Raw genomic sequence first — 22,821 nt, forward strand, 5'->3', positions numbered from 1 at the left:
CTAGGAATTAGGGAAAGGGCTGTTGTACTTACGTCCAGACTAACCTGAAAAGACACCGTGTGGTAACTGGCCGGCACGCCCTCATCTTCCTCATCGTCGCTATGGGAACGGGCGGGCCGCTGACTGGACGGTTTGGCTCTCCGTGACGCGCCATCCTTCTCGCGTGGCTTCTTTCGGAGCCGGCTGGATTTGGAGTCGTATTTGTGGCTCTTTTTCTTCTCGTGGGTGCGGTATCCTGCAGAGGGCGTGGAAACAATCAACAGAGTGACTAACAAGGGAAATCAAATTAAGCTTTCAAGCGCACGCCGCCCCATTCTCACGTCCGTCAAGCACGGTAAAAGCCTGTGCTGTTTGATAATGACTGCAAACAAAACTATGAGAATGAATCACAGGTGCTGATTTTCTAGCGAGCTTTTCTCTGTATGACTGCCCATCTTCACACCCTTTTATTCGCTGGTTAGAACAACCTGTCTCGGGCATATCTCGGTCAATTTTGGGATTGCATTGAAAATATTGTGTTCTGTTTCCAATGAAAGAAGGATAAAGCAGATATCTACCATATAATTATCACATTGTTGTACCCATTAGATGTTCAAAACTTCAAAACTTTGATCTGCCGCCCTCAAAGTGAACATCTAAGCCCTTGATGACAGCAGGTATCTTCTCAAATAAACAGACGCCTCTAGCTCATGAAAAGACCATGCTGATTGGCAGAGCAGAGCTATAAAGTGCTGAATGAGTCTTGACTAAGCCTACTGTAGATCACCGACCACCCCGGATAGAGGACCTGAGAGGCAGAGTGAAGGATAAATGGAGAGGGCACACAAGACAGTTGAATTGCCCCCGAGTTAAATGACTCACCAGGAGCACAGCTCAAGATACAGCACTAAAGAGATTACAGGCACTGACACATCCAATTACAAAGCCATGGAAGTGAAGCAGACGCACTAATCCCTCAAGGAGTCAAACTTCCAAGATGAAGTTTGAATAAAATGCCCTCCAAAAGGTTTGTTTGGAACGATACCCATCATAAAATAAAATGCAAATTGCATCGCGGCAGCATTGAATATTTTGTTATTGAAGCAGCGTGAAAACTGGAACAATGGCTGTGTGTCGCGGTTGTGTAAAGACGAGAGAAGTTCATTCATTTGTTTTACACAACACAGGCAGATTTCAGTTTTGAAGATCGCACAGCATATTCAATAATGTTTCACATAGCATACATAAGCATTTTTTAAAAAAGGGCAACTACTTGTAACCTTATTAAATGTATATAATCTTTTGTAAAATTCTAACATTTAATAAATAAAATGGAAGAAGATGCTATAGGGTTGTTACTCAAATTAAATCTGTATTAACAAAAGACAAAATGGCATGGAATCTGCATCTGAAGCTGCATTTACACAAACTGTGTATAAATGCAGCTCAGAGATGGCATACATGCATTTACACTGGAATTATAATTCAATAAATAATGCTATTAGGTTATTGTTCTAAACATAGAGTTTTGAATATAGAATTATAAAATTACGGGAGGAGGAGGCGGGGTTAAATCTGCCAGTCTTAATGAGCGAGTATATGAATCATTCTTTCAAACAATTCATTCAAACTGGCAGATTCATTCAGGAATTAAGCAAGGAACTGTCTTTATGAATGGGTCGTTGAATGATTCGCTCAATCCATTTGGTCAAAAACACGGATTCACAATCGTGGTAATATTTAGAAAAAACACACAAGCAAGACCTCATACAAGCAAGAACTCATCAATTTGTGCTCCTATTTTGATTTATTTAGGTGGCATTTTTTCCCACACCATGAGATACGTACCTCCATTAAGGCTAGCCTCCACAAACACTCGTATGGCTTTAACACAAAGCTCAAAGTTTTCTGGAGTGACGTGGGCAGCATCGCGGACGATGAAGGACAGCGAATCCACGCACTTGATGAGGGACTTGGTGTCATGCAGACCCACGTCCTGCCCAAGAGTTAAACTGTATTGGTTAATGAGAGGATTTGTCAGGGGCTTTGAAGGTTGGGTCAATGCTGCCTTAGATCCATCCAGGTCATCTTTACCAACCTGCCCAAAAAAGAAAGACGTTATATTAGGTTTCGTTCTTTCGTTCGTTCATACATTTCATTTATAGGTGCCTTACATGATACTCAAGGACACATTACAGAGACAATAAAACAACATTAGACAAATAATCATTATTACAGGAACAGACTGGATACAAGCATAAAAGTAATCATATAGCCTAAAAAGATGGGTCTTAAGGTAAGATTTAAAAATACAAAGACTTTCACTGTTTCACACATCCTGTGGCAGCAAGTTCCATAAATAAGGGGCTGCATGAATAAAGGCTACGGACCCCATAGAAGTAGTGCGAGTTTGATGGAGAACAAGAGTGAGTGCAGAAAATTATTTTAAAGTACGAGTGGGAGTGTAAATGTGAAGAAGATCAGAAAGGTATAAAGGGGCACGATTATTGAGTGCTTTGTATGTAGAAGAATTTTAAAGCCAATAAATTAAAGTTGGAGTTTGCAAGGAAGCTTTGAAGGCAGGCCATAGAAAAGAGGGTTGCAGAAGTAGATGGGGGAAGTGACTAAAGCAGAGGTGGGCAAACTTTTGAAACCTGAAGGCCACCAAGTTTTGCAAATCAAGTGAAGGGCTGCAAACTAAATACTTGATAAAATAACTTTTATTTAAAGGAAGTATGCATGGAAAACTATAATTTTCTGACAGAAACATTTGTCACATTAACAATGTTGTATAGTTGTAAAAAAGTATACACTGTATTAATGAAACAAAACCGCATAATTGTACTAGAAATGTGGGGAAAATAAATACTCTGAACCCCAAGTAGCCTATAGATTAACTGAGAAAGTAGGTACAAAACACTCTCCCCTACACATTCATTATCTTATGCCTAATCTGATGAAATCGACGGGTTCGTTAATGTTTCTTTTCTCCTCACATTGAAGTTAATTATTAATGAAATGTAAAGTTTAGCTACTTATACTCACACAACACTGTGTACATTTACAGAAGCGTTGAGATGGAATTTGCGCTAATCTTCTGTGAATTGATTGGTCATCTCAAATATAATATTTTGACATTTGACGAGCGGTGAAAGGCGGCTGAGGCAGCTCCGATGAGAAGCTCTTGGTGCTGTGCTATCCTTGCAGCACTAAAGTAGGTCTAGTGTTAATAATTAGGCATTTATTTCACAGCATTTATCATATACACCTCGGGAAAATACCAAGGTCCAGACCTCGGTGACCTCATAGCTGGCTAAGGTGTATTTTTGCCGCGTCACTCATGCTGAATTAAAGCCAATATTCATCTGTATTTGCAGAGCACAAGCCGCGGTTCAGCTGAGCGAGACAAATGCTGCCAGTGTGAATGCACAATGAGCGCGCGTGGCTCCCGTTCTCCATATGCACTGCATACGCGTGCGGTGGGAATCATATTTTTTTTAACTCCCTGCAGGCCGTAGTTTAGTCCCCTCTGGACTAAAACATACACAAGAATTGTCTTCTGTACTGAGAGAGCTGGATGAAGTCGGTTAATATTATGTATGCGAAAATGTGCAGAGCAAATTACATTGTTTATGTGTGCTTCAAATTATACTCTACAGACAGAAGTACTGTCAAAGATGATACCCAAACTTTGTCCAACCCAGACATGTCTATCCAAAGCAACATTCCTAATTATGATGCACTGCCATTAGTGAGGGTGGATTTGTCTCAAATAGGCTTCCTATCTGGGGTATGGTGTGAACACTCACCACTAGCCAGCCCACATCCACATCGGTAGCTGAACGGGGCATTCTGGATTTGCCATGCTCGGTGTAAACCTCAGAGTCAGACGTGTATCCCCGGTCAAGACTAACTTCACTCTGATGATATGAACTCAGTTCACTATCGGACTGAGCACCTGGAACAAAAGGATTACACAAGATAAGCCAATCTGGAAACGGACTTCACACTACTCTCGACTGTGTCTTGAGGTATGTTAACAGATAAAATGATGGAAAATCTGGGAATGACCGAATCACCTGTGTCATTGTCTGGGTTGGTGCTGGTGACCTGCATGGCAGCCGGAGGTTTGACCCCAGCCCCGATGCACTCCAGAAGTGAAAAAAGCGTGTACCAGTCATCAGTGCAGTGGATGTTTGCAGCGTTGGTTTTAAGCAGCTCATGCAAGCCGTATGCCACCTCTCGACTGACTCTGGACAGGACGTGAGACTTCATCATCAACAGCAAGCGAAGGGAGAGGAGAACCTATCCAGCGAAAGAGAGGAGACTGCTTAGGGTCTAACTTAGATGCGCACTTTCTGTTTTTTATTTTATTACAGTTTTATACTCCTACAACACTACTACTTTTATCTACTTTTCTGTTATGTTTGCAGCAAACACAATGAGAGTTTGTGCTTTACATGTGTACCTGTGAGCCAATGTCCTCTCTGCGTAATAAGCGTATAGCAAGTCTGAGCAATCCCACCACTGCTCTCTCAACCAGGAAGCAGCTCTCACTAGCATGGACGCATAACTGGTACAGGTGATCCCGTACCGTTTGCCATACACATGATACTCTGTCCCTGCAAACACCCAGTCATCGAACTATAAAAACCCGCAAGCAACTGTATCTGTGTCAACTAGAAATTCTCAATGCGATAATGCAGCATGTTCATGCAGTACCTGTTTTCAAGAATAATACGTAGCAGCATCTCCAGACAAAAAGCAGCATCTTCTTCATCATACGTTTCCTCATCTGGGGTCACCGAGATGAGAGCCTGGAAACATTAAGAATTATATAATGAACCGATCTGTAAAAACTGTAAGAAACACGCCAGAGAAAACGTTTTCTGTATACACCCAGTCTGTGAATGTGGACCTCACCTTCATGAGCTCCTGTAAAGACTCCAACTGCAGAAACTTGCTCTCTGTAATCAGCTTCTCTGGGTCACAGTGCTGACGTGAATACAGAAGAAATGAGAGAAAATTATTTGATTCACGTGCGATAGCATTTTACACATGAGCAATGAGCCAGACTGTCCGTATACCGTAATGTCTTTTAAAAGCAAAATAAGTTGGCTGTACCTTTATGCAGAGCAGGGCAGCTTGTTTGGCCTCCTGGTTCTCATTTGAGGGGCCTCTGAGCCCAGGTTGTTCACTAAGTGTTAACCAGCTCACAAAACTCAATACAGCGGACTCACCCCTGAGAGAAGTACAATGGAATAGGAATGGGAATAAAATAGATGAAATTATTGTTGAAAAGCAAAACTTCCAAGATCTTAAAGCACCTCGAAAGTGAGCGTTTCAGATTTACATTCAAACAAAAAGGCTCATTTCACGATATTTCACGAACCACAATCAATGTTATTGCTCTAATAAAAGGATTATTTGTATTTCACATAGGGAAACACTCAAAAGACAGAACGACAAAGTAAGTACAAAGTATAGACACCGTAACAAATATAAAGACAAATACACAAACATCTACAATCGCTGCTGCATCATGTAAGAAACAGGTCTGGTCAAAAGATACTGTAATAAAGCCATGCAATACAGATAATATACATCTTTACATTTACATTACATTTTAAATGCTTTAGTAGAATCAAATGTTTTTAATTGTGTGGTCAAATGTGCATATAAATATTAAAAAACAGTTTTAATTATAAATGTCACATTTCATAAAACAAATGTGGGGATGTAAAAAAATTCTAATATTGTCAAGTTCGTTAGTGCATTTAATACTGCACTAAAGCCAAAGGTATAATCACCAAGTGATAACTATAGAATAATTATGTAATAACTAAAATTAACAAACTACATTGTATAATGTAACACAGAAAAACAGATCATTAGAGCCATAACACTGCTTAAAAGCAATCACTAAAAGCAGCTTGTTTCAACCTGGAAGTGTGTATAAAAAAGCTTAAGTAATTCCAAATATATACCTGTTTGATGGTGTCTCTTCACGCTGTAAGGAAATCTTCTCATTGGGGTCAAGAAAGTCCTCAACCTTTTAGCAAGAATGAAATAGTGTCAAATTTACAGTTAATAAACAGATCTTTCATTGTGACAGTAGGTGGCACTGTTGCCTGATCTAAATAAGACTGCTTTATCTAGGAGCGATGTGCCTGCTATATGCAGTTAGGTTTCTTCTAAATAAGAAGTGTTTGTTAGAGGATATCAAATGATATGTTGGGCTCTCCTGTCTCACCTCAACCATGGACTTGGGTAAGAGCTCAGCCCTGAAAAGCTGCAACATGGAGTCCATGATGTTCTTCCATCCTTCTCGTAAAATGTCACCATGATTATGGGACAGGCTGAAAACAGTCTTGGCAGCGACTTGAGCCTTCCTGTTACTGCCAAATACAGTGGGCAGGTTCTCTACAGACTAAAGACACACAAATCCCAATCACAATTTTTCGCTCATGACCTAAAGCTGCTGCAGGAAACCGATTGCATCTTACCTCAGAGCTGAGAGTAGTAAACTTGCAGAGTGAAATGATCAAGTTATCAAAGACGTCACTGAAGCCGTAGTGTGCAGAGATCATGGCACATTTCCTGAAAACAAAAAGAAGTGGGGCATCATAATCAAAATCGTAATTATTTGCAGAAAAAAGTCTGACGATCACTAAATACACAAACTACTTAGCAATGAGCGCGCAAAGGCTGTGTCCTAAACCTGTCTACAAATCTGCAGATTTTACCTGAACCCAGTGATGGCCTTCTGAATGATAGTGTCATCCAGGCTCTTGTCAAAAACGTAGGAAAGGGCGGCAATGGTCGGTCCCCAGGTCATAGTGAAGAGGTCACGGTCGTAACTGCTGCCAGGCACATGCAGGAACAGCCCTTCAGAAGAGGCTCCTCTGTGCAGCAGAACACTCCACACATAGTTCTCCTTCACCAGACCTGTCTGCTCGTCGGGCATCACAATCTCCTCGTTCCTGCAGGACCACATACGTTTATCTCAGCTTATCCCATCTGAGCCACTGTATACATTATTAGCAAGAGCTATTACATCCACACACTTAAAGACCAGAGGCATGAGGTTTAAAGGAGATGATAAACAGAGCTCAACAATGACTTTTTCAGCTATTTAGCTGTAAAGATTTACTTATTTGTGTAAGTAAATACATATTTAACAACTTTGCACACACAGAGCCATTCAAAAGTTACTTTGTTAAAAAGATAAATGAATGCTGTACTTTTAAACCTTCTATTCATCAAAGAATGCTGAAAAGAAAAAAGAAAAATCATGCACAATAATTGTGGTTTTCAACACTTAATATGTTTCTTGAGCATCAAATCGCATGCCCTGAAAGTAGCAGCAAATTATTTATTTATTATTATTGGAAACCATACAGCAATAATGTGGCAGCTATACATTTAAACTGATAAATACACTTGCTGGCGTCCAAGACTATTGAAGGTCATTTTCACAATTTCTACAATCTTATATACAGACTGTAGGTCGGCAAGACTGGTAACTTTACCTTAGTGTCAAATTTATATTAGAATTTGCATGAAAAAAATATTGCACATCAGTGAAAATGAAATGTTTAAGTCTGTGAGCCATTTGTCCATTATCAACAAGTGACCGCATATAAAGTGCCTGATTTAACAAGTGCCTGTTGTTTTTACAGGCCCAAAATTCTCTCACACTGGCTTTGGGTAAGTAGGCCATCCTTAATTTTCTTACCAGTGAAAATCGTTCCACCCTTTTATTTAGTTTATATAATTAATGTAACTGTTCAACAAGTAAGAGGTAACAAAAACTATACATAAGCACTAACTTGATGGCATTGTAGATGTCTTCCAGCATGTCTTGATCAAAGTCATTTCCTCCATTCACACCTTTGAGATTCTTCTTGAATTGCTAGACATATAAAATAAAACAACAAACAAGAGGCGGAAACTGATTAAAATGCCTTCATTCAATCCAATTACAGCGACATCCTCCAACTATCACCTTTCAAATCCAATAATTGGCCTTGGTTTATTACTGCTGGTGTCACTTAATAGGTGTTAGTGTTAAGCAGGCTGGTCTAAGGCCAACCTCAGCTCAAATAAACACACAGACGTCTGCTGCTGAGTGATGGCGTTAGGCCACTGTTTTACTGCATACTTTCTTAATGGCAGGTAAAGCAAGGGAAACCTGAGCTCCCCCCGAGAGAGAGAGATGAACAGAAGGAGAAATAAACAGAGGAGTAAACAGAGGGACGGAGGGTCTTTCCAGGACTGCATTTTCCGTGGCTGGGGAGTAGGAGCAGACGCACACGCGCTAGCTGACACAGAGACAAGACAGCTGGACCCGCTTTTTCTTGCCAAAAGCCCAGTCCTGCCTCGTCTCCTGCTGCTCGCCTTTCACTCTGCCGCCGCTTATCCCCTCTGTGCTCTGGTTGAATACCTGCTGATTACCATTCCCACTGCTCCCTGTATTCCTATACAACACCAGTGCTTTTAGCAGGAAGGTTTGTGTGATCATCTGTTTAAATGGATCTAGTGTTAATGCATGGAAAACCGTTTCCGTGGTTGCTGAAGTAAAGACGCCACCAGCGGCAGCCACGTATCTAAGGGTGAATCTCATGAAAACATGTCCAAGGCAAAGACATTTTTTTAGTCCAATTTTTAGGACCATGTAAACATTTTTAAGAAAAGCAAGCATATTCTCACTCAAGTTTACATTACAGTAATGGAGTAATTGTATAGTTTATTACAGTACTGTACTTATATAAATACCTGCAATGCTGCAAATACTCTGCAATTAAAATACAAACCATTATATAAAATTTGGGGTAAATAATCTGTTTTTTTTTTATCAATACTTTTATTTGGCAAGGACATGTACAATTTGTTAAAAGTGACAGGGAAGACATGCATAATAGAATATAAAATAAATAACTTTCGTTGAAATCATTTATAAGAAATGTTTCCTGAGCAGCAAATCAGGATAATAGAATGATTGCTGCAGGATCATGTGACACTGAAGTAATGGAGTAATGATGCTGAAAATTCAGCTTTATAATAATATTTCACAATATTCCTGCCTTTACTGAATTTATGATAAAATAAATTCAGCTTAGTGAGACTTCTTTGAAAAACATTACCGACCCCAAAATTGTGATTGGTTTTTACATTTATTAAAAAAAAATCACTATGGTAATGACACCGGGATTTTGTTTATATTACAAAAATGAGAGTAATAGTTTAGTGTTTTTTACATTATGTAAGGAGGGGATCCCTAATTGATCATTTGTTCCTTTTGATTTTGGTGTGAAAATATGACCCATTATTGGGGGAATGTTATATATTGGGAAACACCGGTACTTGCTTACTGTATCTCTTGCTGTTAAGTTTTGAGAATTAGAGGATTTCAGTTTTGGTAGAGCATGACAGATTAAAATATGGGTTAGAGTGCAAAAATTGAAAATCCATTCTTTACCTTTAGATGCGTTCAAGTGTTATTTCTTTAAATGATGCAATTAAAGTCATTTATAATATCTACATGTGTGACTCCTATAGCTGACATCTTTGTATTTCATATGACCTCAAAGACCCACTAAACTGAGGCCAGTTGTTTGAAGCACATAAAAGTAAGGCATGTCTGCATAACAGTATTCTGCATGTGTGGCAAATCTAGACAGATGGTTTTATAACACACTTACACGCATAACAAATACACTTATCTTATACTACTAAGTTAAAGAGCCGAAACTGATCTCTCATGGAGGGATTGCATGTGTGGCCCTGAACATGTGAATGACTTCTGGATATTCCCATTGGTAACTGGAACATGTGTCGCTCACCTCCAAAGTCATGGGGATGTTCTGCTTTCGAACGTTATGGTTGTGCTGATCCGTGTTTAGCATGATGACGGCATAAGCCAGAGCGAAGCCAGCGTCGTTTGTCAGGAAGGGATTACCGTTCACTTTCTGCACACAGGAGAACAAGGCCATTCAATTTGCTGCAAGAAGAGCATCATCAAATCACCTAATATGTACGCTCATCTTTACAGGCGCGTTTTGAAGGATCATTCACCACAAGAAAAAATATAAAAGGGCACAGTAATTCTTCCGGGATCTCCTGCCAGTGTAAATGTCAGACACTGACTCCATTCCCGTTTCGATACATTGCTGCATCGCAGAGGGCACAACCCCCACGTCTATGTGGCATATTCACATGAGCTCATTCGTAGTGATTGAGAAAGGCGACTAAGAAAAGAAATTACTACAAATACTTTCCAGGTGACACACAGAGAGCTGCCTTTAACATGCACGTAAGTGAGAGTGTGCAAAATGTTCTCGGATCGGCCTGAGCTGCTTACTGCAGGGCAGATGGATGTGTCTCACTTCCCAGTGCAACATTTTCCTCTTCCCTGATTACCTGCGTGACTAATGACCCCGTCCTTGATCCCGAGCGAACTGCTGTTCCACTATCCCTAATTACCTGATGATGGGGCCAGTTGGTGGCCAGGATTGCCTCAGAGTGTTGTAATGGAAGAACTGTAAGAATGTTTGTGTCTGTGACTGCAGCGAACCTACAACCTATTTAAAGAGTATATATATGTGTGTGTGTGTGTATATATTCATGTCAGTCCATGCTTGTGTGTGTGTGGCAGCTGACTTACATGCCAGTTGTCAGTGAAGGTTTCCAAGAGGCGATGAATGACAGGCGCTTCGCCAGGAAGACGGAATGCCTCCAGATACAAGCGGAGCGCTTCGTCTATGCGCAGGCCCTGGAAGCCGAACGTGCTGAGGAAGGGATAGAGATGGCCTTGAAATAACTTTAAGGTCTAATTATCTCAAACTCCACATTGACAGTCACTTTGAACCCAAGCAATCATTAGTGAGAAGAACATCTCAAGCTAGAAGACCACATCCAATTTTCAGATGTTAGACTCGATTACATGAGTGTTTGAAAAACAAGTTGGTGTTGTTGAACAGCCTACAACCAACTCAACTCAATCTAAGACCCTAATAATGCTTATTAAAAAAACAATGAAAACATTTTCATGTAAAGTATGCATATTGTCAGCTAGTTTTTGTTTTTTACTGCATTTCCCATATGGGTCACAACTGTAATAAATATAGAATTACTATATTACAGTACACCAATGCATTCCTTAAGGTTTTTTGAATGAAAGTAATAATTTTATTTAGCAAGGATGCATTAAATTGGTCAGAAGCAACAGTATGTTAAAATAGGCATAACATAAATCTGTTTCTAAAATACATCATATAAAGCGATCATGACCCTTCAGAAGACTTGAATTCCGCTTGATTCATGTGTATTACTTTTAAGAGGTTCTGATGAACATTTTGGTGGATGGCTATGGCTTTGGAACAACATAAGAGTGAGTTAATGTTAAATAAGTAAATTTTTAACTACCCTTTTAAATAAATCCTGTACCTTTCAGGGGTTTTCAGTGGTAATTTTCATTATATTTTTAATACTGCAATACAGCAAGATTTTACAGTGAAACCAATTTTATTATATTTAAATCAGCATACATTTAAGGTATACAGAACTGTAAAATGATATTTTTATTTTACATTATGGTAACAGAAAAAGGCGTAAAATAAATTTTAGTCCTAGATTTTAGTAAGTAACTAAAAAATAATTTAGTAACTACATTTTAGTAAGTAATCCTAAAATAGCCTTAATTCTTAAAAACAGAAAATAATTTCTCAGTGAAATATGACCTCAACGTTTTTAAATTTCTTGATCGTTTTCATAAAATTCAACTAAAAACATCCCCAACCAATGCTTTAAATTGGCAATATGCAGCTAGCCTAAACAACCAACCAAAAAAAAAAAAAAAAAAAAAAAAAAAGCATAGTAAAAAGTAAAGGTTTACTTGACAAAACTGTCCAGCAGGTCTGTGTTCCTGCGGTCGCTGATAAACTCTCCGATCATCTTCTTGTCCAGACGGGGGTTCTCTCTCAGCCACTGGGCCACCTCATTATTGTCCATGGGGCTGCTGAGCAGGCCTTTCTCCTGCAGGATCTGAATGCCCTTCTTGGGCTTCTGATTAAACTGCTCTGTACCTGTGATTAGAAGCTTTGAAGAACAAAAAAATAAAAAATGCCATTCCAGTGCAAATTTGAGAGTTTAAATATTCACAAATGTAAAAAGCAAAGAACAGCAGATGAAAGTTCTGGTTACCTTCTTCTTGCTCTTGATCTCCAAAAGTTCCTGAGATTCCGGAAGACAGCTGGTGAAACGACGAGGCTTCTTTAAGCTTTTCTTCTCTGCTGGATTAAGACAAATCAAATTACTCTAAATCCTCAAACGTTTACTGTAAATCAATGAGTATGTTGTCTTATGTTTACCCTATTAAATGCAACAAACAACTCAGTAAAACACCTGTGTCTGTCTCTTCCTGGTCCTGTCTGCCAAATCTCATCTTCTCTGCCATCAGATGACCGCTGGTGGGAGGACAGGCAGCCCAAGTCTCTGACACCACAGCATTCTGCCCATTAGAACCCGGTACAGATTTGCCAGTCTCTGTATGCAGCGAACAAAAGAAGTGTTTGCCATTATAAGACACACTGAAGCTTCTTCATTAACTGCAGTTCATTTGGTTCTCTTCATTTACTATAGCACTTCAGTTAGTATCCATCCTGAGACAGGTTTCTGCCCACCTGTGGTTGAATCTGTAATTGTATTGACTGAACTGTCTCCTTCTACTGTTGTTGATTCTGACTGGTCCAGCTGTGCAGCATTGTTGAGCACTTTGGCCTGACAATGAGCCTCTGTGCTGTCAATCACTGTCAGAAGGGCTTCAAGTGAGAGGAGATGGGTAGTGTAGAGCTGCCCAGACACTGGAAAGGCATTCTTCAAACATAAAACAACATATAATAAACAACTTCATAATTATTAATGTGAGAAACATTCAGGAATTTCTATAAAAGGTGAAACATCCCCTGTAAAAATAAATAAATCATTAAAATAAATAAATAATTTTGCTGAACGATGTGGCTTAATGCTTGTAAAACATGTGCTTAAAGGAACACTCCGCCGTTTTTATAAATAGGGCTTATTCAACTAATTTCCTACATATAGATATGTGGGCAAATGCATTTTTAGGCTCAGTGCATGCATTGTTTTAGTTTGGCAGGGTCGTCGCTAGCTTAGCTTAGCATAATGAATGGAATCCTATGTTGCCAGCTAGCATGTCCCGAGTAAAAGTGATCCAAAAATGACAATGATCCGGCTGTGTCTTTTAAACCAAGTACGATCACAGCGAGCATTCAAATCTGCGTTTGCATTGCCTCTGACCAGAGAGTAGTTGTCATGTTCTTTCATCCACAAAGTATAATTATTACTGTCTTACAATAATTCAAATGATCGCAGAAGTACTGGAATAAAAGTTAAAAAATCGGAAACATTCATGTCTACAGTAACAATCAAAATACAGTAAATAACTTTTAAAGAAACTTGACGCTTCAAAGGCCAGTAGGTATGGAAGCTCCTTTTCTGCCACTAATTAAAAAAATAGAGTAATTGAAACTTCTCACAATTACGAGTTATACAGTCAGAATTCTGAGATATAAACTCACAATTGCGTGATATAAAGTCACCATTCTCCCTTTGTTTCTCACAATTCTGACTTATGCGAGTTATAAAGTTAGAATTCTGAGATTTAAACTCGCAATTGCGTGATGAGTCAGAATGCTCACTGAGAAAAAAAATTGCGAGTTTACATCTCAGAATTCTGAATTTACTATTTGCAAATTGTCTGTGTGTGTGTGTGTGGGGGGGGGGGGGTCAGAATTGTGAGAAAAAAGTCAGAATTGCGACTTTATAACTCACAAATCTGAGATAAGTCGCAATTACGCAATTATTAAAAAAAAATATTTGGTGGCGGAAACAGGCTTCCATAAGTAGGTGATGACTAGTAACTGTTAACAAATGTGTTTGCTATTGAATCATTCAAGAGATTGATTCAAAAACACTGATTTAACCAGTAATTAAACGAGTAATTGAATCATTCAAACTGATAAAAAAAATCATTCAAATTATAATTTTTTTTTTTTATTGACCGTAGCAATTAACATTTTACTCGAACCTCTAGCAAATTATTTTGTTATTATATGTTATTTTGTTTAGTTGTCTATTCTGAATTTAAACAACAAAACATTTTTTTTTCAATTTATCCAGAATCGTGCAGTTCTAGAAAACTAAAATATTAATTTAAAGGTGACGCGATTAAATTCTGCATAGTTAGAGGCACCAAATAGTATCCATGGGCTCTTTTCAAACTTTAGATTAATTTCTTCCTCATAAGTCCCTGCAAGCAGGATGTCTGGAGTTGGAGTGGCTCACCTTAGAGAGCAGTTTGGTGAGGTCCTCAAACAAGTTGGAGCAGTAAAAGTCACAGTCATAATTTATATAGAGCTCTGTGACGAAGCTGGGGATTCTCCAGAGCTGTACAATGGCCTCCAGGGCCATCTCCTTCATCTCATAGGGCATTTTAGGGTTCTCTGAGGTAATGATGTCCATTAGTTTCTTCAGGTACATCTGTGGAGGCATATAAAGAGTGACGTCCTGCATCAAAGATATCCAATATCTCACCACAGAAAGATTTTCATTCAGTCACCTACCTCAAGTTGGAACTTGAGATGTTCTCGCATGCTTTCAAAGAGAAGAAAGCACACACGTATGGAGGCAGCGTACAGATTCATTCGGTCTACACTTAACAACTAGAAAGAGACACATGTAGAACATTAAGTACAGATAAAACAAATATCAGGAGGGATTTTCACCCACGGTTAAACATTTCAAGTATGAAAAACCCCTAGAGAAACCAACAAGTTAGGTTACAGAAGAACAAAGATTTACCTGTATGAGGTGTCTACAGAGCTCATCTTTGACCAGACCGAGCAACGACTGGTAGGGGGCGATATGTGCGGCTTCTAGGGCCACGTTTAACAGCTGGAGGCCCATGTGCATCATCACATCTGAGTTATGGCGGTCATGTGGGTTGGTGAGAGAGATGAGGAACCGGAAGAGCTCTCTCAGGCACGGGAGACCGTACGGGATTAAAGCAGCACCTGGATAAACACAATGGGACTCCAATCGCACTTCAGGAAGCTTGAGTGTAAAGGCTAGGGCTGGGGGGAAAAATCAATTCACATATGAATTGCGATTCTATCTTCTGCACATTTTCATCGATTTACAAATTTAAAAAATGTACTCAGCAGTTATTAGTACGAATTTGTCTAGGGATGGGTACCGAAACCCGGTATTAAACCCGGGGGTGAATTTTGAAAGACCGTTGTATCGATAAGCAATGACAGAATCAGCAAGATCAGTGATTGTTCAAAAATACAGTCTAGCCACTGTTGGTAAATTGTAGGACGTGTTTAATAATAAAAAGAGCAATTAAAAGCACAAAAATATGAGCAAGAGATTGTTCCCAAGTTGGCGCGCGCTCCGAAACAGCCGCAACGAGACGAGCAAATTACACTTTCGGTTTCACATTCGCGTCTAAACGATCAAATGTACACAATAATCCATCTCAAAATGACCGGCTTGGAGAGTCTCTTAAACACAACACAATTTGTGTCAAAAATGAACGTAGTTATTATGGATATAGTCGGGAGAAAATGTAGTGCATCTGCCAAAGTCGCCTATAGAGCTGCACATCTGTCTTAAAGAGGCAGCGGTGTAAATAAACATGCTGACGAATTACTGCGAATTAAACAACCAAATGCAAAGAGCAAATCACTCACAGCTCTTGAATGAATAACTTCAGCTTTAATAAGCATTAATTTAGGCTGTGATAAACTATGCAGTGTTATTTTACAATTGATTACTAGAATTCTTCCTGAATCTTTCCTATCTTTGTTAATTGTGTGTGTGTGTTAGGGATGGGACGATACACTTAAACTCACGATACGATGCACCTCGATATGCCAGGGTTACGATACGATACGATATCAAAATATATTTTTTTCTTTCTAAATCTGTGATTTTTTTTTTTTTTTTACCACCTAAGTAATGTACTTAAACGAAAGGTAGGATTTTTCTCTTTTTTTGCATTTTGGTTCTATGTTGTTTAAAAAAAAAAGGAGAATTTTTAGAAGTCCGTGACCACATCTTAAACAGGGGTGCCAATAATTGTGGAGGGCACTGTAGGGATGTCAATCGATTAAAATATTGAATCGCGATTAACTGCATGATTGTCATGAGTTAACTCACGATTAATGGCAATTTAATTGCACCTTTTTAGCAATTGTAAATGTGTCTTAAATTAAGTTTAAATTAAGTTTTTAATACTCTAATCAACATGGGTATGGACAAATATGCATTGTCCATGTACATTTATTATTAGTGAAACCATACTTATTCAATAATAATCAATACAGCATGAAGACTAGACACATCAAAGGTCATAGATATGTTTATCTAAGAAATTGTTCATGTCTCTTAAGCCTAAACTTAAAAATAATGAGTAAGTAGTGATTTCTCACTTAGTTTTTACACTGGCAGTTTAATTCAGAGCAGGGCACAGTTTGTATGAAAATTTGTTAATGTGTACGAGTGAGCGCACCAGAACCACACCATACCTGGAGGAGGTCCATACGAGTGGAATATAGTGCGGCCCCTTTAAGAGATCCGCATTCTCTATTGAACTGCCGGTATTTTGCGTGTGCGCGCCGAACTGCCGCTATTCACGTGGACAGTGTGAAGAACACGGACGACTCGGGAGCGCGCTTGTTCAGGAAAGTAACCTGTGCATTCGTTTTAGCCGATTGTAATGTATTTAGTTCAATAAAACACGTGTACTGTAAGCGGGGTGATGGTGTTAATGATTTACCTCAGACATGAGCGAGTGAGCTGCAGTGCATCGCGCTCAGACTGCAGAGAATGTGCTCAGTGAAAAAACGCCCTTTTCTTTCTGGAGTCTAATAAAAGTTAAACAGAAAGTATGGTAGTTTATGTAGGCAATAACTGCATTTTTGGTTTAGAATATTAATGCTAATGTCAACCATTTTCTTTCCCTATTAATGTTTGCTGCTACATCCTTTGTCTGACTGCTCTCACTTTTTCCAACTAGATCAAACAGAAAATGCGCGCTGCGTTTTGTTATGTCTGCCCCCCACACACACACATATAATACACTAAATTATTTAACTTGTATACTACGCAAATCATGCAGCAGTGCGATCTATCTTTATTTCGCGATCCATTTTTTTCGACCTCGATGCGTTTCGTCACGTTTTGTATCGCGATATTTTGTCAAACGATATTTCGTCCCATCCCTAGTGTGTGTGTGTGTGTGAGTGTGTGTGTGTGTGTGTGTGTGTGTGTGTGTGTGTGTGTGTGAGAGAGTGAGTGTGTGTGTGAGTGTGTGTGTGTGTGTGTGTGTGTGTGTGTGTTTTATATATATATATATATATATATATATATATATATATATATATATAAAATCTCAAAAAGTACCGATAAGAATACCGTTAAAGTACCGGACCGATAAGCAGTATCGATAAGAGTAGTAATACCGTTAAAACCTTAACGATACCCATCCCTAAATTTGTCTCAGGGTTGCCTTTACTTTATTACAGAAGACTGCCAGTCATATGTGCAATGATTGAAGTCAGCTTAAATGGTCTTTGTTTTATAATATTGGCTCGACTAAAATGGGAAGAATTCCCACCCCTAGTAAAGGCCCTGATATACTTCAAGTGAAAGTGAAGAATTAAATGGTTTGAAATTTCAAACAATTTTTGAACTAACATTGGTCTGTGGCAATTATGTAATAGGTACAAGTTCTCAGGGGCTGCGTCTTCTTTAACACGGAAATCTTCAGGTTTACTTCTTTAGTTCGGTCCATCAAGATCAGACATGAACATGAAACCTGAAGAGCCGCTTTACAGTTGAAACTAAGTTGTAATTTTTATTTTTATGTTTAATACTCTAAAGCTGGTTGCTATAAAGCAATATATTGTTTAAAGTGGTATATAAATAAATGTGACATGATGTGGACTGGACGGTGCAAATTGGAGAGCAGGTGGAAACCAGCCACGATCAGATGCTTTCATATCTGTAGTTTTTTGCACCTGTATATTTTGTTATTTTGTTATTGAAAGGAAAGCACATAGCACACATTAAGATTAATCTAAACACTGCTTCCAGTAGCATGGACAGTGTCAGGATGTCGCTAACTGTATATCTTTTGCAAAGGCATTTCACACTTCTTTTTACCCCCAAGCGAAGAACGGGTAAAAATCCCTGTGAGTATATCGGGGCCTTAAAGTACAAGATTTGAAAGCAATCTTTCTCTTACCCTCTTTCTGGGTAGACTGCGTGAAGCGGACTCCTCTGGGGTTCACATAGTCCATGTCATGAACCGATGCCAAATCAGACTGGTCAGCCAGCAGCGAGTCTCTCTCTTCCAGAACTTCAGGAATGGACTCCACTGAGGCTGACTGGGCACGCTCCACTTCTCTGCCCTCACACTGATGACACCACACACACATCAAACAATCAAGCTCAGAAAACATGAAGACTTGCAAAAACTTGTAAGTACGTCTGACATTTTTACTTTTAAATGAGCATTCTTACTTGAAATGTATTTTTATCAGGCTCCAATGTTTAGGTTCAGTAATTTAACTTGAATGACATTGAAAACGCTATTAGTCAGTTATTAAAATGCCTTATTTTTCAAAAATCTCACTTTAGTCAATTCAGTGGTATTTAACAAATTTGATTGTCCATGTGTGCGACTTTTTTGCAATAGCCTTCAAGTCCACCTCTTTGGAAAATACCTAGTACAGTTGCAAAATCACTACTCCCACGTGATTTATCACAAATCAATAAAAAATAAAAAATAATAAGTAAGTAACAGTAAAAAGTGTTGGCTAGTGTTAAGCAAGTTGTGCATTAAAAAGTATATTAAATAAGTAAACATTAAACTGATATTGGTCAAATCTAAATCCATTGTCATAAAATAAAACGTTTTCTAAACTTTCAAACATCTTGATTAGTAAAACAGCATAAAAACTTGCAGCGCGATAAATGAAACCCGCTTCATATGCATGCCGTCATTCATCTTGAAATCATATGATTGGAAAATGTATTGATGGTTTGAGGGATACCTGCGATTCCAGTCTGCCTGGCTCTGTAGAGGGTGTCATGGGAGTGGTGGCTGTTGAGCTGCTCTGCTCCAGGTCAGTGAGATCTTCCTTTGAGGTGGTTTTAGAGCCGGTGTCTAAGCCACTGTCAGTGGTGGGGCTGGAGATGGAGGAAGCTGCACTTTCTGAACCAGGAAGAGTAAAAGAGCTTCCACTGTGCTGCTCTATGAAAGGAACTCCACCTGAAATAGAAACAGTGCGATGAGAACAGTGTGACCGCACATGCGTTTCTTTACATCAAATCTGGCCAATAAACTGAATATCCATAGCATGATTTTACCGACAAAATACAGTTTAGTAATCATATTGTGATGATATTAATGTTATTTTTTTATTTTGCCACCAAGTTTCATTGCCATTAAACTAGATTTGTTATCCTTCCTCCTCTCACATCTTGCAAGTATGATAGTGCTAAGACATATTGTAATAGAGAAGTTCAAAAAGCGAATTCAAACAGTTGATGCATATATAGAACTCTGCATGATTCCGTTCAAACGGTCTTTAAGAACTGATTAAATGTAACACTGATTAAACTATTTGTTTCCATCACATTGCTCAGCTCACTTTAACATGTCGGTATACCTGAAAGGTTGTTGGTGAGGGTACTGGACTGGGCTGGATCCATCTGTCCTGAGGGACTGCGTACCATGTGACGAGGGGGGCGGGGAGACCGCTTCTGTTTCTTCCACTTGGAAGACTCGCTTATTCCCCCGGCTCTCATCTTCAACTTCAAAACAAACATGGACTTGTTAAATAAAACCAAATGCTGCAGATCACTGTACAAAAAACAACGCAGGAGGGAAAGATGAAAACAATGATACGTCAAATTATCATTTAAAAAACACCAACACAAACAGATGCATAATCACTCATATTAAGAACGTCATTCCTGGGTCTGTATGTATGCTGAGGTGATTGTGTTTATGAAGATACACATTTACAAATACCAAATATTCATTCAATTTGTTTGATTCTTAAAATGTTATCATCTGTATTGAGATGAGAAACAAAAGCAAGGTAACAATCCTACAAAAATATTTGCCATTTCTGTTATTTTGAATTGATAGCAAGCAGACGTTAAGAGCTTTTTTTCTTAATGAGCCCCTATTATGGATTTTTGCAAATGACCTTTCATGTAGTCTGAAAGTGCAGTGTATATAAAGTTATTGTCTCTAAAAAGTAAGAGTCAAGTCAATAAATCAAATAGTTTTTCAAATGAGTCGTAAACCGTTTCGCTGTGACATCACAACAAAACATTAGCATATTGCCCGCCCACTTATTGCACACGCATGTCGCGCAGAGACCAGGGAAATCTAAAACACTGCAGTGGATACTGGATAGCATCATGTCGCGAAGACACTGTGCTCTACAATGTGTTTATTGTGTTTCTACTACTGATGTAAATTAGCTATGGACTGCACTATAACCTAGAAAACTGTGTCTAATACAGATTGTCTGTCATTCTTCCTACTTTGAGTAAAGATAAAGGATGGAGCAAGAGTTGTGTTGCAAACGTTAATGTTTACATCAGCCGGGCTAACGTGTGCACTATTATTGATGCAGTTCCCACATGTGAACCGCAATACATTAGACACACGCACACACACACAGGTTTGTTGATGGAGAAACACTTGCTGATGGAAGGATTTACAGACCAAGGAGGGATTTAGAGAGACTGATTCAACTAATGAGTTGTTTGAGAATCATTGAACATTGTGGTGATGTGCAATGTATATTATGAGAAACGCTACGGTTCTGTGAGAACAGAGCTAGGTATCTTACATATGGTAACGCCCCCAGGCGTGATAGACTATGGAAGCACCAATTACACCACGTCTGTCTGAAGGACGGACCACTCACAGCTCATACACGGAGTCCACCCTCTCCCTATATATATATATATATGGCTGGGATCCCGTAAGCGGCATTCTGAGCATGCTCTTCCCTGGTTTTATGCGAGTAGGGAAGCTTGGTGAGATACCTCGCTCTGTTCTCAGAGAACCGGGGTTACGCAAGTAACCTAACATTCTCTTTCAAACAATAGCTCGGTATCTCACATATAGGAATGATATAGCCAACTCCCGGAATGCATGCTTTCCGAAGCCGGCGAACAGACCCGGCAAGAACGAAATATAACCTTTCAATTCTCCAAAGAGCCAACATAGAGAACTGCATGAGCCATAGAAGGCGCAGTGACATCCAGACACTGTAAAATCTGATAAATGTTTGAGGGGAAGCCTAGCTTGCACCTGCACAAATATCTCTTACCAAAATCTCCTTAAACAACGCCCAAGATGTAGCCACATCTCTTGTAGAATGGGCTTTAAACGCACTGGGGAATTAAAGCCCATTGACGTATAGGCCAAGTCAATCGCCTCTACCATCCAATGGGAATTTCCGCTCCTCCTCCGAAGAAAAAGGAGGGGGGTAAAAGGCATGCAACTCCAAAGCAGAACAGTTATAAGCTGAATCACTGACTTTGGGAATGAAAGCCGGGTTAGGCAACAATGTAACCTTGTCACCACTCCCGCTAAAATTCAGACATGTCCGATAAACCGACAAGGCATGCAACTCACCCACTCGCTTAGCTGATACTAAAGCAAGTAGCAAGATCGTCTTCAGAGATAGAAGCTTGATATCAACACTCTCCAGAGGTTCAAATGAAGCCCGAGTAAAAGCATTCAGAACCAAGGATAAATCCCATGATGGGACCAGGCGCTTCGATACTGGTCTCAGACGCTTCACGCCCTTCATAAAACGGCATACAAGAGGGTGCCGTCCCACTGAAACTCCCTCAAAGCCTATGTGACAGGCCGAAATGGCAGCCAGGTAAACACATCACTGGAAGTCTCTCATCTTTAGCAAGCCCAACGGGACCACAGAGAGTGACGAAGCCATCATGCCCAAAAGGCCTCTGAAGGGTTCTGAACGATACCAAGTTTCCTCTGTGAAACTGGGCAAGGCACTGATAAACCGCGATTATCCTCCTTTCTGAGAGCATGACGCGGTATGCCAGAGTCTATTCGCAAGCCCAAATACTCTATTGTCTGAGATGGAATCAACTGGCTTTTGGCCTTGTTGATTCTGAACCCCAGATTCGTTAGATGAGACATGAGCATCTCTGTATCCCGTTCCGCGCGCTTCCGGCGAGTGAGCACAAATCAGATAATCGTCAAGATAGGCTGATATTCTGAGCCCCTTGTGTCTCAGTGGAGACAACGCTGTCTCCATGCACATGCTGAAGACATGAGGAGCGAGGCAGAGCCCAAACGGAAGAGTGACAAATTTGTACCCTTCGCTCTGAAAGGAAAACCTGAGATATATGATAGATACTTATATGAAAGTAAGCATCCTTGAGATCTACTGCAGTGAACCAATCGTCCTGGCGGATAGCGCGCGTGAGCGACTGTGAAAATCCTGAATATGTACTTCCTCAAGTGCTTTTTTAGAGCATGCAAGTCCATTATCGGGCGCAAACTGCCATCTTTCTTTGGAATTAGAAAATAATGGGAGTAATAGCCTTTCTGAGTTTCCTCCTCTGAAACTCGTCTTACAGCTCTTTTCTCTAAGAGGGAGGATATTTCTGCCTCCAAAACATGAGCTGAATCCCACTTGCAACAGTTGCTATGATCCCATTGAATGGGTGGTCAGGTACAGCGAA

General features: G+C 39.5%; 1 protein-coding gene across 9 annotated transcripts in view; it reads right to left on the minus strand.

Moving 5' to 3' along the window:
- Positions 1-22,821, minus strand: part of gbf1 (golgi brefeldin A resistant guanine nucleotide exchange factor 1) — a 105,791-nt gene that overhangs the window by 9,437 nt on the left and 73,533 nt on the right. For 3 of the 9 annotated variants that reach the window (XM_067422223.1, XM_067422219.1, XM_067422220.1), the window contains 25 exons: positions 19,743-19,887; positions 19,125-19,342; positions 18,314-18,485; positions 14,863-15,134; positions 14,625-14,723; positions 14,347-14,541; positions 12,663-12,855; positions 12,385-12,525; positions 12,184-12,272; positions 11,876-12,078; positions 10,646-10,769; positions 9,825-9,950; positions 7,812-7,894; positions 6,726-6,962; positions 6,486-6,579; positions 6,233-6,409; positions 5,967-6,031; positions 5,104-5,221; positions 4,903-4,974; positions 4,702-4,796; positions 4,448-4,601; positions 4,059-4,284; positions 3,789-3,937; positions 1,828-2,077; positions 33-235 (listed from right to left, as the gene is read on the minus strand). In XM_067422223.1, coding sequence (XP_067278324.1) covers positions 33-235; positions 1,828-2,077; positions 3,789-3,937; positions 4,059-4,284; positions 4,448-4,601; positions 4,702-4,796; positions 4,903-4,974; positions 5,104-5,221; positions 5,967-6,031; positions 6,233-6,409; positions 6,486-6,579; positions 6,726-6,962; positions 7,812-7,894; positions 9,825-9,950; positions 10,646-10,769; positions 11,876-12,078; positions 12,184-12,272; positions 12,385-12,525; positions 12,663-12,855; positions 14,347-14,541; positions 14,625-14,723; positions 14,863-15,134; positions 18,314-18,485; positions 19,125-19,342; positions 19,743-19,887 — 3,900 coding nt within the window. The remainder of the gene's footprint in view (positions 1-32; positions 236-1,827; positions 2,078-3,788; positions 3,938-4,058; positions 4,285-4,447; positions 4,602-4,701; positions 4,797-4,902; positions 4,975-5,103; positions 5,222-5,966; positions 6,032-6,232; positions 6,410-6,485; positions 6,580-6,725; positions 6,963-7,811; positions 7,895-9,824; positions 9,951-10,645; positions 10,770-11,875; positions 12,079-12,183; positions 12,273-12,384; positions 12,526-12,662; positions 12,856-14,346; positions 14,542-14,624; positions 14,724-14,862; positions 15,135-18,313; positions 18,486-19,124; positions 19,343-19,742; positions 19,888-22,821) is intronic. The other 6 variants (XM_067422226.1, XM_067422224.1, XM_067422227.1 and 3 more) reach the window with 5 other exon arrangements.

This window comes from Pseudorasbora parva, chromosome 17 (genome assembly GCF_024679245.1).
Source record: "Pseudorasbora parva isolate DD20220531a chromosome 17, ASM2467924v1, whole genome shotgun sequence".
Classification (NCBI taxonomy): Eukaryota; Metazoa; Chordata; class Actinopteri; order Cypriniformes; family Gobionidae; genus Pseudorasbora; species Pseudorasbora parva.